This window comes from Strongylocentrotus purpuratus, unplaced genomic scaffold (assembly GCF_000002235.5).
Source record: "Strongylocentrotus purpuratus isolate Spur 01 unplaced genomic scaffold, Spur_5.0 spur5_scaffold_5, whole genome shotgun sequence".
Taxonomy (NCBI): Eukaryota; Metazoa; Echinodermata; class Echinoidea; order Camarodonta; family Strongylocentrotidae; genus Strongylocentrotus; species Strongylocentrotus purpuratus.
In genome coordinates this window covers 34373337-34389731 of record NW_022145611.1, presented here as the reverse complement: position 1 = coordinate 34389731, position 16395 = coordinate 34373337, and the positions used below count along the sequence as shown (strand labels likewise).

At 36.6% G+C, this 16395-nt stretch overlaps 1 protein-coding gene across 1 annotated transcript; it reads left to right on the top strand.

The window, feature by feature from the left end:
* The first annotated feature begins 1259 nt into the window (after nucleotides 1–1259).
* Nucleotides 1260–14657, top strand: LOC588692 (pre-mRNA-processing factor 39). The gene is made up of 16 exons (XM_030998640.1): nucleotides 1260–1399; nucleotides 1524–1695; nucleotides 2896–3299; nucleotides 3546–3671; nucleotides 5341–5459; nucleotides 6268–6438; nucleotides 7311–7515; nucleotides 8010–8120; nucleotides 8381–8545; nucleotides 8886–9012; nucleotides 9685–9893; nucleotides 10345–10404; nucleotides 10888–11081; nucleotides 11778–11855; nucleotides 12369–12579; nucleotides 13016–14657. Exons 2-16 carry the CDS (start codon nucleotides 1524–1526, stop codon nucleotides 13076–13078), a joined length of 2415 nt encoding a protein of 804 aa, XP_030854500.1. The 5' UTR covers nucleotides 1260–1399; the 3' UTR covers nucleotides 13079–14657.
* Nucleotides 14658–16395: the final 1738 nt, after the last annotated feature.

Sequence of the window (16395 nt, the reverse complement as noted above, 5' to 3'; positions counted from 1 at the left end):
CAAAGTAAAAGGGGCACCTTTCCTATTCAAAAGGGGCACTTCTTACAAAATAAAAGGGGCACTTTTCCTATGTAAAAAGGGGCACTTTTGGGGTATCTGAAAAAGTGGTGGGGGCACTGTGCCCCCCTGCCCCCCCCCCGGGAGGGCCGCCTCTGGATAAAATAGTAGGCCTATACTATTTTAGGACAGAAGGTTTTTATCTCTCCTAATTTTCTACCTGTCACCTCAATGCCTCATTCACCCTCTTCTACCCTCCCATTCGTTTTCTCAATTTGAGCTCTTATAGTGAGCACCAGCCTTTTTATTTCACTCCGACTGAATTACATTTGTTTTGTTGTTGAGCGAGTGTAATTTTGGCGACATACATAACCATGAGCAATATAAATTGTCCAGTAGAGCTTATACTTTCAGAGATATTTAAATATGTGATACATTCGTAGTATAAGCCAATCGAAAAGTTACGAACAAAAACTTTGTCTAACTAACTTCAAAGGCCCTTTTTCAAATCATAATTTTTTTTTCTTCCATTCTCAAGCTCACACGAGAAAAAGGATGAAAAGTTTTAAAACCTTGATTTTCAATATATGGCATAAGTACTAATAATAATAAGGAGACAATGTGCTGGTACATTTCAAGCACGATTATGATCCTTATCATTTCTTTGATATTATCATATAACTCCCCACCCCTTCGATCCCCTGGCCCATACCTTCTTCTAGAACCTCTCCTCTTTTATTTACGTTCTCCTTTGTTTGTTTTTCTTTCTTTGTTTTCCAACTTCTTCTCTTTTTCATTTTCTCCGTTTCCCCTTTCTTTTATTTTGCTCTCGGCATTACCCGGGGGGTGGGGGTTCTCACAAATTAGATCATGAGGGGTGTGCCGCTCTAATGGCTAACTTTTTCACACAAAAAAACTAATTATGGGTCCCACTTTAACCATTAAAAAATGGGTCCGTTTTTACAAACAAAAAATGCCTAATGGGGAAAAACTTTTTTTCGAGAAAAATGCCCCCAAATTACCTCTAATAATGGACAGTGTTTCGAGGCTTGAGCGGCACACTCCCGTTTTGTATCTGAGTATCCCCCTCCCGGGGGCAGTAGCCCTCTGTCAAACGCTCTCTCTCTCTCTCTGCATGCACAGTTCGGCCCAAAGGTTCGGCCACAACCCCAACCTAAACACGTTATACATCGTGGTTGCTACTCATACGTTGCGTCCTTATCGGAAGCTAAGTAAGCCCTCTCGTACATGGTAATCCCTTGGTAGTCATAATCATTCATTTTTGTACAGCGTATACGTACATGTGTGCAGTACTAGTGCTTGCATGCATCGTGTAGACCCTGTTTGTAGATTTTGAGAGCACGCGTGACCCGAATCCTACTGTAGCTTCCGACAGAAGACAGTGAGATATTTTCCTTTTATTTTCTAGTTCTGTAATGTCTAATGACCTCATTTTACGATTGAATACAACCTTTTTAAAGCATTCGTTTGTTAAGTTCATGTAATTGTTGTTGTTTTTCGTACAGATGGCACGAGGAAAACGCGGAACAAGAGGCAGAGGTCGTGGGACTGGGAAAGCCAAAGAAGCTGCTGAGAATGAGATTGCCGAAGAAAACATGGCTGAAGCTGGCGATGGAGAACTCGATGAATTTGACGTCGAAGACAACGGTGAAGAAGACGGTGAAAAAACCGAAATGGGTAGGTAACACAGTAATTCTACAGATTCTGGCCAGATTAGTGAAAGCTCCCAGAACATATTTCTAGAATAAATTAGAGAATGATGAATTGAGGATCGTCCGCATAAACGTAGCTCTAGATGTCGGAAACGCAGACAACTTGCATCTTAAAAATAAAAGATTAAGGGTCGTGCAGAGTTTTTTTTCTTTGGCGCTCTGCGGGTGAAGTATTCCCGATCCTGGAAATCCGAGAAAAAAAATTCTGTGTAAAATACCCCCAGTTCATTGTCTAGATCTACTTTATGACGAGTTGTTCGTCTTCCCGAGGATATATCGCTCAGTCATAACGTGAAAGTCAATGTGAACTGAAATGCATCAAGGAGCGAATCCGTTTTTTTGTAAACGCCAACGTGCGGATCTAAAATAAGAATCATCCACAAAAATGCGGAAATCCTGATCTTTTTTTCCAGGACTCGTCTGTCAGCATTTACGAAGACGGTCCTCGTTTATGCAGATGATTCTTATTTTCGGACCAGCGCCCCTACTGATAATCAGGCCAAGGTCAACATAAAGCTCATTTGATTGAATTTTAGGCGTTTCTTCAGGACAATGCAATCCTTTTCTAACCGTTTGTAAGTACGGCAGTGCTAGGTCACTAGTGTGATCTCTGTAATCTCCATTTCTCGGTCATGGGAACCTTTGATTTTGGAATATCAGAATAACACTGCCATGTGCAGTTTTTTTCTTGTGAAAATGACATTTATCTTGCTCAGAGTTTTGATGAGATTTTTGGCGCACTGACTTTAGAATTTAAGGAATGAGATGAAATTGAGCTTTATGGGATGGGAATAGGACAGAAAATCACAATAATTGTATCATGTTACACTCACATTGAGAACATCAATGGCTAAAAAATGAGCTAATATGCCCAGCATGAGAAAAATGCATCGTACAAATAAAAACAACTTTTGTTTTCTAAATTGTGAGCAAATTCACATTTTTAGTGTGATCTCAATTTCTCAAATCCTTTTGCCCTCAGCTTTTAAGCTATTTTTCAATTGTGAAGCATGCATAATCTGATGATCAGACATGCAAATAGTTTAAACCATTATGAAAACTACATGACTTGGATGTTACTCTTGATATAGTATAAGAAAAAAAGCTGACTTCAGAAGACCTAGTGATTAGTATGTGCTTATTGTGTTTGTCATTTATAATGCAGACGACTCTGTAGCTGATGAAGAGCAAGGAGAAGTGGAAGCAGAAAATGGGGAAGCAGACAAAACTGAAGCAGAGAAACCCATAGAAGATGTCCAGCAGTCGGAAGAAACACCAATGGAAACCCAGGAAACCACCAAGGATTCTGAAGAAGAGGAGAAGAAACCAGCAGAAAAGCCTGTTGAAGAAGAGAAAGAAGCCAGTACAGATAAAACAGAGGAGGCTGCTGAAGACACTGAAGAGAAGACGCCTACAAGCGAAGAACCGAAGAAGGAAGGAGGATCAAAAAGGAAGAGGAAGAAGGAGCGTACGAGGCCGTATGAGCTAGAGAAGTACTGGAAGGCTGTGAAGACAAACCCTGCAGACTTCACTGGCTGGACATACCTGCTGCAGTATGTGGAGCAAGAGGTTTGTTTTTAAATACAATGCAATACCAGTTTCCTACTGTCTCAATGAAGATTCTATTTCTTTTGTGAATGGAAATAATGAAATAAACTGCCTGATATCATACAGATAAAACTTCACAATGTAAACAGGGCCAATGTAGACACAGAACCCGAAAGCTTCACTCAAGATAACTATGTTACATGTATCCAATGAGCTTATTTTCGTTATAAACCCTTTGAGAATTTTTTCAATATTTTTGTCTCGCAGGATCACATGCCATTCTACCGTGAAGCTTTTGATGCTTTCTTCAAGTGTTATCCATATTGTTACGGTTACTGGAAGAAATATGCAGACTCCGAGAGAAAGAAGGGTACCATTGAGAGATGCTGGGAGGTAAATTAAAAATTCTATTTTTAATAATCACTCCTTTTCCACTACTAAGTGGGTGAAAATATAGTGCTAACATATGTAATAGAAAATGTGATTCAAGAAGGATGCCCTGCAAAATATTTTTCAAATTTAATCTTCCTTACGTTGAAATTTGCTAATGTTGTCATTTTACTGAATACTTAGGTTTTTGCAATTTCAAACAAGGAGAGGAGGTTGTATTTTCCTTAAAAACAGCACGTCTTAAACACATGTATTAATGTAACCCTTGTCAAGGAGGTGTTAGAGAGGGGTTGAAATATTATTGATTTGATTAGTTCATTGTTTAACTTAATGTATGCTAATGTGACACACGAATGCTTGGGACTTTTCACCAATTTATTTACATGTGATGTATCCAAAAGATGTTTATTTCTTCGTTTTATTAAATGTTCTATGAGGGTTATTGAAAGGAGAAGCAATATGGAACTTGTGCTTTAGCCAAAGTCCAATGACAATGTGATGATATTTATTTATAAACCAATGCAGTACATGTCTTCACCAATGTCATCATACATGTAGACACTGAGCTTGTGTTACCCACATGCTGTCACTTTTGTTCCACAGGTCAACGTCTGAAGGAAGGTAGTTTTTTTTATTAGGAATATTAAAAAGAAAAAGAAAACAAGGACTTACATTGTATCTCAAATGTCAACTTTTTCCAGAAACATTCAGTGTTCATTTATCTCATGGTGTGAGAGCACCATTTGAATATTTTGTGCGATATAATTGCGCGCTGTTCTGAGCAATTGGAATTGTCACTGATTTTGAAAGGTAGTTGTAATATGGTTGTGTATTTTATGATTATGAGAAATGTATCATGAAGTAGGAGAGCTGAAATCCTACAAAAGAAAAAGGTAAGTCTGGTTATTTATACTCCTTGAGGTTGCAATTTATGTCTTCAGATGTGACAATGAATTGCTTACTTTTTTTGCATTTGATTGTACGAAATTCATATTTATTTGCAATTTATCTTGCTTGGAATATTGCATTGAGTCAGGTATGGCTTGCCAAGCGAACAGAACTTTGGTGTCTGTCCTAGAAATCATACATTCTTAACTGGTTTGTATTACCGATATATTAAGAAATCGCATGCATCTAAATGAGCACTGATTGTTTTGTGGAAATGGTCATTTGAGATATTAAGTCCTGCATTTGAAAGAGCAGAATTTTTCGAGCAAAATAAAAAGCATTTAAAAAAAAGTGAAAGAGAAAAGAAAGCTGAGCTTCAAAGGATGCATAAATCACAAGGAACTAAGGAAGTACATCAGTTGTTATCGTCATCATGTCAGCTCATCTGCTTCTTCACATCAAGAAGGTTGCCCTAAAATCGGTTTATGAAATTATATTGACTTTATAGATTGAGTCCTCTATTAACTGCTAGCTAGCGATAATGTGATATTGTTTGTTTTATTATTGCCATTATCATCGATCTTGGTATGAGATTTAGTGAATTCATTGCATGGAACTGGCATTGCACTGTTATGTGTGAGCCTGCATGTTTATTACATGTAGATGTGAACTTGGATGTGCTTTTCTTGTCGGTGTGAGTGAGGATGTATGAGGAGGCAATGCTGTTCCAACACGCCATGTACACATTGTAATGCTATGCTGTTGGAATGTTCTGTTTGATCAGGTGTTTGAACGTGGGTTGAAGGGCATTCCTCTAAGCGCCGATCTCTGGCTGCATTACATCAGTGTGACGGGTCAACAAATTCCTAGGTCCGATGACACCAGAACAGAAAAGCTTAGGGCGTAAGTGGCACCATCCTTATCATGATCCTATTCATTAATATTTTAGTCAACAGCTAATTGCTACAGCCAGTGTATAAATGATTTATTAAGCATCATTCTGTTGTAATGAAGTGGATTAATACTTCATTGGGTATAGATAATATTATTTGATTTCTTTTAAACTGTATTAATCTTACTGATGTCATCAAAATTGTAGGATTATTTCTTAATCATTTGGGCAGGTTAATTTGAGTGCACTGTCTAGTAGTGTCTACAATAGTTACTGATTAATACTAATCTAAAGAAATATCCTCATTGCTTTGTTTCCAGATAGATGTTGATGAGCCTGTTTTTAGTTTCTACAGGTACACTATTAAAATGAAATGTTCTTGTTTCTGTAGTCTGTATTGAGTTTATAGAGGTACACTAAGTGAAATGTTCTTGTTTCTGTAGTCTGTATTGAGTTTATAGAGGTACACTAAGTGAAATGTTCTTGTTTCTGTAGTCTGTATTGAGTTTATACAGGTACACTAAGTGAAATGTTCTTGTTTCTGTAGTCTGTATTGAGTTTCTACAAGTACACTTTTAAAATGAAATGTTCTTGTTTCTGTAGTCTGTATTGAGTTTATACAGGTACACTAAGTGAAATGTTCTTGTTTCTGTAGTCTGTATTGAGTTTATACAGGTACACTAAGTGAAATGTTCTTGTTTCTGTAGTCTGTATTGAGTTTCTACAGATAAACTATTACAATGAAATGTTCTTGTTTCTGTAGTCTGTATTGAGTTTCTACAGGTAAACTATTACAATGAAATGTTCTTGTTTCTGTAGTCTGTATGAAAGGGCGCTTGACGTTGCTGGAAAGGACTTCAGATCAGACAAACTGTGGGACCAGTACATTAACTTTGAGAAGAAAGAACAGAAGGATTGGAAGAGAGTCATGCAACTCTACGATAGAATCCTCAAGATCCCTACCCAACTCTACAGACACCATTTTGACAAGTATGTCCAATCTGTTGTATGATTCATTCTAACCCATCAATTTATTTTACATAATTGATCATACAGTAAATGGTATGACCTGGGGGGTGTTTCATAAAGCTGTTCGTAAGTTACGCACGACTTTACGCACGACTGGTAATAAGTTCTTGTGCTACATGTAAATGATTGAGAATCTGATTAGCACCCAAGAACATGTTCCAGTCGTGCATAAAGTCGTGCGTAACTTACGAACATCTTTATGAAACACCCCCCAGATTAACAAAAGAATGTATTGAAACTCACTTAGCTTACACAATATACCAGAAAAGTCTACTTCTGGAAAGCCCCTTTTCAGTGTGGGTCAGTTTGAAATGGAGATGTTCCTAGCGGTATTTGCCCCCTAATCTTTTTACAGAGCCCATGTTCATACAAAATAAGTTATTGAACACAATAGCCTTATATAATATGATTGAATTTAACCCTTATATGCAATAATTTGATCTTTGTTCAACTCATCTAAACTGATATAGGAAACATTGCCATTAAAGTCTTCTTACTTCTAAAATACGTAATGTGGATGAAAGAATTTATTCATAATAATAATAATAATGATAGCTAGTTCTTATATAGCGCTTTTCCGGACTGAAGGCCCTCTCAAAGCGCTTTACAGATATACATATTATTACCCCCGTCATCGGATTCAGGCTTACTCGCACACAATTTATGCACATCCTCCACTTCCTGGGGAGCATTCTAGCCCAGTGGCATTTTTACAAGCGCACACTGGCCAATCTAAGCACATTAGCTTTTGCATCCTACCGGGTACCCATTTAACACCTGGGTGGAGAATGGCAAATGTAGATCAATGTCAATATATTGCGTATACTCCACAGACTGAAGGAGTTTGTCCAAGCCCATCTACCCAAGGAATACTTAGACTTTGATGAGTTCCTCAACTTCCGAGAACAGGTGGTAGCAGAGGCGGGTCCAGAGGAAGTGGATGATGATGCCATGATACCGGGTGAAGATGCCCCACCCGGAGAGGAAGCGCCCCCTGGTGAAGAAGCACCTCCCGGTGTTGGGCCACCATCCACAAGGGTATATACTCTCGAGAGTTGTTACTGTCTGTACTTCGCATTCATTGCCATGGGATACTATGACCACCTGATACATTATAGGGCATGTCCTTATTCCCATTTATGAATGAATTGTAAAACTACAACAAGGAACTAACACTTTGAACACTGCTGCTACATTTTTGTGTAGTTTAGACCTATAGAGATGTATTCTTTAAAATAAAAAGTATTTCATGAAAGGCAGTGATGATACCATGATATTTATTGCATTGAAATGCAGAGGCATTGTGTGTTAAGCTAATGAATGTTTCGCTTGAAGACAGGAGTAAAAAGTTGAGAGTATGCTGCTGTATAGTTGGCTATACTTACAAGGCCCACTATCATTTGGGGGATCGATTTGGTTCATTGCTTATTTTTAGAATTCCCTTTTAAAACCGATGTGACAAATTTTCTCTTGAATTTTAGTCGTTATAATATATCCTCATTGATATTGTTTTATTATGCTGAATCTTGCAGGTCATAGAGGGAGAGAACAAGCTTATCCAGGAGAAAGTGATAGAGTCTCGTCGAGTTGTTTTCAGGAAGACTGAACAAGAAGTGAGCAAGAGATGGGCCTATGAAGAAGCGGTGAGTTCATTCATTCACCCTAGTCATGTTGGCAGCCTCAATCCATGTTGCATCAGATTGAAATTTTCATGGTTCATTGTTTCTCTACTGTTCTTGATTACCAGAATTCCTGGTTTAAGTGCTGCTTTTGGTTTTATTTTTTTAAATATTTTTTACTTTCAGTTATTTTTTTTGAGTTGATGACCTCTTCTATGAATTTGTGCATACAACATGCTTCAGAGCAAAGCTGTAATAGTGCATTATTGAATCTTGTTTGTAAGATCCGTCGTCCCTACTTCCATGCCAAGCCACTAGAGAAAGGACAGCTGAAGACGTGGAGGGAATACTTGGAGTTTGAGGAGACCACTGGTAGCCATGACAGGACTGTCCTGCTCTATGAAAGATGCCTGATTGCATGTGCTCTCTATGAAGAGTTCTGGATCAAAGTAAGTCCCAACTTAAATTGTTGCTTCATAATAGAAATTAGAAGAAATAAATTTTTCATATATATTGGTTGAAAGGAAATTAATTGTTTTCATTTTGTTTCTGGAATGACTCCATGTAGAAAAGAAAAAGCAGCAGACTTGTACCTGTGTTCAATAAGCTGATAAATTATCCCAAGTCATTGAAAATAGAAGAATTTGTGATTTTTATTGATACAGATTATTTTGTGGTGTTCTAACCCATATACACTTTTTGGCCTTTTTATGCCTGGTTCATTAATAGTGTCTTATTTTCTGAACCTTGTTAATCTTGATCTACATGTTGATCATCTTTGATTTGTAGTATGCTCGATTTATGGAGAAGACGAGTCAGGAAGCAGCATCAGAAGTGTTCAAGAGAGCTTGTGGTACCCATCTTCCTTCTAAACCAGCCATTAACATCCAGTGGGCAGCTTTTGAGGAGAGATATGGTAAGATAACAATTGTCTTTCCATTACCTCTGTTCATAGATAGCACACACCCCTGGGGGGTGTTTCATAAAGAGCTTGTAAAGTTACGCATGACTTTACAAACGACTTGTATATGAAGTGCCAGATAGGATGCCCAAAGTTTTTTCTGATATTCCAATAACCTCAATTAAATTACGGCAAAAAATATACTTTGCATTAAAAATGGTTGTTATAATCAGAATGTTAATCTACATCTGCACAGTTCAACTTAATAAATAATAATCAATAATGATTGAGCATCACATTTGGCTTTTCATATACAAGTCGTTTGTAAAGTCATGCGTAACTTTACGAACAGCTTTATGAAACACCCCCCAGGTGGTTTATCTTCCCAATAAAGATAATAATTTACTAACTGCCTTGATTTCTTTTCTCTTTTCCTGCTACTAATGTCAGATTCTGACAATGTAAGTTTGTCAAGTTTTTTCTGTCCAACTCAATGGAATTTGAATGAAATACTTATTTTTGATTTTTTGAGTTACACAGTGACATGTGTGATATTTAGTAACGATGAGATTCAAGGCATATTTAGAGAGAAATACCTTATGCCATCCAAACGTTTCCACTTGTTGTGGGCAGTAGACCTTCTGTGACATTGTATATACCTTTTGCATATGATTCTCGCCATGGCAGGAAACATTGAGCGAGCCAGGGAGATCCTAGAGCAGCTCCAGGTCAAGCAGCAAGACTCTGTCATGATCCGTCTAGAACGTATCAACTTTGAACGTAGAGCATGCAATCACGAGGAGGTCATCAGGCTCTATGAGGGGTGTATTGATGACGCTAAGACAGCCACAGGACAGTCTTTCTTTGCAGGAAAACTTGGAAGGTTTTATCAAAAGGTGAGTAGACAGAGAAATCTGTAAATTGAAATCAAAGGGCAAGTAAAATGTTTACAACCCTGTTCATGATGTTGTATTGTCTATTAAATAATCATGATGTGATTCAAGCAGTCATAGTATAGCATATATGTAGGGATGTTTGTATCTCATATTGTTTTGCCCAAATCAGTGTCGTAAGTATGAAATAATAATTTTATTAATCAATTATCATAGCAATTATTGAAGTACCCAGGAAGAAATGATCTATGTAGCAAATACCACACATTAACCTTCTGTTATGGTAAAGATTTTTTATGATTTCCTTAACAAAGTATACACAAATGCTTTAAAGCAAAACTAGATACAGGATGTCACATTTATCCATCTCTCGATTTAGATAGTGATTAAGTATCTTTTTATCTGTTTATCTCTTCTTCTTACGCCTTGACTATAAATCTCTATCATTCCAAAGGTCCTTGGAGATACTGACAAAGCTATTGAGGTGCTGGAGAAGGTCTTGATTCAGAAACAGGTAAAGTTGTGTGCGTCTTACCCTCAAGTAAATTTTTTTAAAGTTTTTTGTTGGGGGGGGGGGGGGGGTAGAAATTTCAAAATAAAGTTTTTAAAATGAGTCGAAGAAATGTTGTGTTTGCTTTGAAAATAAAACACTTTAAAATTGCTTTTAATCTCTTTAAGTTTCATGTATGGTATTAATTCCTCGTACATATGATTTTCGATAAAATTTCATGTTGCTTGATAATAGTTTGCAAATTTCTTGAACCACACCCAACTCACTCACTTTCAACTTTAGCTCTTTCTAGTTCAAGTTTCAAGTTTGTGTATGAGAATTGAACATTATTAGATTGCTGTTTTCATATGAAGCAATAAGTATTTTAGTATTAGAAGGTTTAATGTTTACATGTTTGCAGTCACTCTCAACAAACTTTAAAGAAATATCTATTGTTGCATAGGAATGACATGATTTGCTGAATATATATGTTTGTGTGTTATTCAGGTGAGTCCAGTGCTGAAGGAGCAGATCTATACCCTCATCATGGATGTGGAGTATCAGAGGTCGCCCCTCAACGAAGAGAAGATGACGGCACTCTTCGATACGGTCATCTCAAGCAATCTACCCCAAGACGTCAAGATTCAGTTTGCTCAGCGCAGGATCCAATTTCTCCAGGACTTTGGTAGCAACCCTGCAGCGTAAGTTCAAACTCTATTTTTTTTTTCTTTCTTTCCCAGAACAGAAATGTTGTATCAATTAGGCATGATCCTTGATGACAGCAGTAGAATCAGTGTGAATTATATTTTCCATCTTTAAACAATACTACATTATGATTCAGTTCTAATATTTTCAAGCCAAGGACTTTGTCTCAGAGGTTAGGTTTGGGATAAACATGCATACTCTAAACCAGAATCTTCATTAACTGTGAATATTCTGTGTGAGTGATCATTTGTCTGTTTGTGATATTGATATAATTATTTGGATTCTCATTTTATTAGATAACAATTGCAACCACATTTTGTCAACTATAAATTTCTACTACTTTAGTAGTATCCTTCCCATTGAACACATGAAACAGCTTGCCACATTTCATTAGTTATTTTTTACAGGTCTTCTAGCCTTGAAAATGTTAGCAAGTTTCATGAATGCAAACATTACAGGTGTTACAAATAACATTCTCATGTTGACTTTCAAGCCATGCAAAATCTATTCGACAGTGTTAGTGAATGATTTAAGTTAGCCATGTGAGTTGTCTCCAAAAATATCACAGAAAAGTTTTCTAGAACTTATTACATGAGCAGAGTTACCAGCATAAATCAGACTTATATCTCGATGTTCAGCTTTCAAAGTTGTCTGTTCCATTCTAATCATGTAGGTCTATTGTTTCATTTTAGAACCCATGATGCTGTAGATGAGCATCAGAAATTGGTCAAGAACATCTCTTCTAGCAAGAAACGCTCGGCCGATTCCAGGTAAGGTGATTTGTAAGCAGTCCTCCCGTTATGTACACTTTTGAGAACGAGTTTGGAAGCATTCATGGATAAAATCAGCATAAATTTGTATCATTGTTAATCTAGTGTCTTACATTATCATCTTCTTTGTATCAAGTATTTTACTTGTGATAATGCAACAATGACATATTTAATGATAGAAAATTATAACCCTGATAGTAGAGTTTGACCCTGTTTTTTCTCCTTTGAGATATTTTATTGCTTAAATAGTGGAACTATAATTTATTGGGTTCTAGTACCAAGAATGTCTTGTGTTGTCTATCTTTCTTCTTTCGGGGCATGCTAGTGAGGTTAAAAAGTAATACTCTTCGAAAGGCAAACAATCACTGTGTACATAGATAGCTTCCCACTAACACTGCTTCTCATCACAATTTTAAAGTAGCATATTAGTTTCATTTTGCATCATAACTAATGGTTTCCAACAACTCGAGACTATCAAAATGATTTGAAATTTTTATCATGTTTTTCTATTAGTGGGGATGCCCCACCAACATCAAACACTGCTGCAAGCGACACCAAAGCACCAGAGAAGAAGAAAGCCAAGACAGTAGGAGGAGGAGCCAACAACCAGACTGATAAAAATTCCAGTGGTTCAGGGTATAACAACTATAACTACAATCAGCAGGCGACTGGGGCACAGGCGGCAGCAGCAGCACCAGCACCAGCAGCTAACACAGGACTGAGTGTAAGGGACTATGTATTTACTAACAAAGAATCTTTCCATCTCGTTCTGTAGTTTTTATGGAGCAACTAGCTTTTTTGAACTTTTCAAAGTTATTAGGCAGGTGATATACTGCTTTCATATTAACGTCATACATGTCAACATATAAAAACTCAATTTAGTAATTTCATACCAAACCAAGCAATGTACATGAGTTCGTTGGTGGTCTATGAAGTTACGAAATATCTCACCTGTGGCCTGTTCCAATTTGATTTGTTTTTGAAAACCATGTCTGATTTGATTAATGCATTTGTCAATGACATGTTATGTTCATTGCTTTATGATTAAAATGAAAATCTCTGCAACACTGTCTTGCACCCATGGCTCTTATGTCTTTGTGAAGTATCTTTGTCCTGGGATTAAATTAATCTCTTGCTGAATCCATTCATTCATTCCACAGGGAGCTGACTACCCGCCAGTAAGCTGGGAAAGCTGGGGTGCATGGGGTGCTGCTCAGCAATGATCCACATCATCTGCCTGCCTGCCATCATCCTGTAGAGCATTGGTCAAAGGCGTCTGATGGCACACACTCCCACCACTTCAATGAAAAGGACATCATGTAAATCCAAATCGTTTGGGAAGGACTGCATTCATGAAAGATCATGGAAGATCAAAACTATTTTAATCAAGGTTAAAAGTGTTTTTGATTAGTTAATTGTCCTTGTTGTCACTGTTTTATAACCATTCATTGATGTACTGCTGTAAAAAATTATTGTTGCCTGTTAACCACTTCAAATACATTTTTTGTCAGTCTTTACAATCTCTTTATTACAGTTTTGACATCTAAACCAATTATGAGGTACTATTTGTATTTGTTCAATTTTAAATCAGTTACTATATTTCCTAATCAGGTTTGAGTTGAATTAATCCTATGTATGTCAGGGGAAATTTAGAATTGATGCTGCAGGATTATCATTTGATTTGCATATTACCATTTATGGTTTGCCATGTCCATCTGGTGCATATGGAAGAAAGACAACCTTCGAGATGGATCCCACATGTAGTACTGTTCAAACTTACCTGAGTCTCTGTTGGGCTTGGAGACTGGATAGCCAAATACATGTTTTGCAACAAAGAGCTGACGTGTGAAAAAAGGATGTGCTGATGTCAATTTTCAACTAGAATTTTACAGCGGCAGTTATTCATAACTGAAGGAAATTCAAGGAATAATGTATTTCATTAATCCTTTCATTATCTAGCTGCTTTTGTTCTGTACATGAATCATTGCTTGACAATTAGAAAAGATATTGATTTGTGTAGTCAGTACTTACGTGTGACAATGAAACCTGTCTTATTATCTATGATGCTGAATTGTGAAGAAGAAACAAATTACATTCCTTTTTTTTGTTTTTTGTTGTTGTTAGAAAGATGTTGTTTTAAAGAGTTGGTATGTGTATTCGGTATGCAGAATTCAAATTGGTAATCTTCTATTGTTTCTAAATCATGGTGTAAGGGTTGTTAGAAGTACCCTTTAAATGTAAGAAGGCATATTCGAGCTACATCAGCTCCTGCCATTTTGCCATACACTTTACAGTACAAAATGGCCACTTTGCAGAATGTATTCTGATGATTGGTTTGACTTTGTATTCCACAATACACGGCCGAATATATTGAGCAGCCCTCTGTCACGTGTAAATGCATTTTTTTCCTAAGCCATGTCCATTTTTCTTTTAAAATGTTGGAAATGGTGTACATGGAATGGATTCTTCAAATACAGATTTTCCACCAAACATATTTTGAAGAAATGTATTCATGTACATTTTCATATTTTAATGTTTTGTTGAAAATAAGTATGAAAGTGTGTATCTTGTCATTTTCATGACAATTCATTTTTACTCGCCTAGAAATGGATTTTAGTTACTAAGACATCTTGTAAATATTCTAGTCAATAAGTCAGATGTAAAGCATTTTTTGCATGTTCAGCTTCACAACATCTTGTTTTCTTGTGAGATTTCAAGTCATGGTAATTAGCACTGATTATGTTGTTGTTATTGGTTGCTCATTTTGTGATGAGGAAAATAAATTTTTGTAAAGAACCTCAATGAAATTCTCTCTTTTTATTTCATGCATTCTTGTAACAAAGTCCCATAAAACAAAAAATGCCATGGTCTAGTGTAAAGCATAGCACAATGTGCAAATATTGAAATGGTATTTTATTTGATAAATCCAAGAATAATTTATTCATTTATCTCTAACCTCCCACTTCCAAACAATTAGAAAGCAAAGTATAATCGAGTTGATGTCTTGAAAGTGTTTTGATAACTGGAATGTCGTTGTATTGGACGTGAGGATGAGAGGAAATGTATTCTGCTACATGTATGGATACTTTATATTCAATGTTTCATGTACTTTTAATTTTTTATAAGAAGCATACATTTTTTGTCCGTCTTAACAATTGGATCAGCAATATTAACCCTTACTGTACTGGGCTATTTTGAACACCCTCTGACTGGGGGGGGGGCCTCGGAGGCCCCCCCCCTATGATCTCGGCCGTCGAATGTCCGATGAACACGAAAATTTGCATATTCGTAGATATTTACGTAAGGAACAAGATGGTATAATTATTTTTTTCCTAATATGCAAATTTTTGTCGTTACAGCCTAATTAATTATGCAAAATGCTAATTTTCTGCATTTTACAGAAAACTTTACATATTTGTCCGTAGACTTGTGAAGAATCTTGAAAATGTATTGAATAAATGTTTCCTTCATCTCAAATTCATGAGGTTTCATTATTTTAATGATATTTGAAAATGCATAGGTTAATTTGCATAAATTATGAATACGCAAATTACGCATTCATGAATATCAAATCTGGAACTATATTTTGGGGAACTAGAATCATTACAAAAATTGTCAGACTCCACTTTTTGAATGTTGAAACTCATTCTTCGTATGAAACTTCTTTTCTAACACAAAATAGTTATTTGATGTAATCAAAAATGATAATTTATGCAAATTTGATGCGATTTTCAACTATTTATTTTCTTATGTATTTCATTGGTTTTATTTCTTATTATATCTATTGTTTTATTTCTAATGTATTCTTTTGTTCTGGAATACACCAAGTTACTCTGAGAAACATATAAAAGCAATTTGATATCAATTCATATCTTCACATTTCTGCATGTACATGAATATATGCAATTATAGCACTTTTTTTTTTGATGACATGCGCATACTAGTTGTTATGTAACACCTTACAGGTATATCCAATTTTGACGAAAATGGTATCAAAATGTGCACAAGACTTGAGGGAAAAAAGTCATGAAACAACAATTCAAAATTCCAAGCCATTGCGGCGCGATCTCCGAAAATGTCGAGGGGGGGCCTGGGAGGCCCCCCCCCCCCCAGTACAGTAAGGGTTAAGGAATAGTAGTATTTCCTCGAATTTGAGTTAAATTTTAAGATGCTCTCTGATATGAGAGTAATATTCGAGGCATCCAATCCAAAAGCTGTCTAGATTTATATCGGGGACAACTACTCGCGACATTCCGGAGGATGAGGCAAGAGTCCAGAATTATTATCTTAGATTCGTCCAAATCACTATAACGGAGCCTACTCCAAGTAGAAGGATATAACTGTAAGGAGTACGGTAAATTAATGGGGTAAAGTAAATAACAATTACATATCCTGGCGAAAATGGCAATTGTTATCGGGTTTCTAGAGATGTGCATCAATCAGATATGATTATTTACGCCCGGGGACCGGCCTTTAACGTCACCATCCGAAATGCAGGACTCGGTTTTGAACCGGGGTCCGCCTGAGCCAGTTTTTAGGC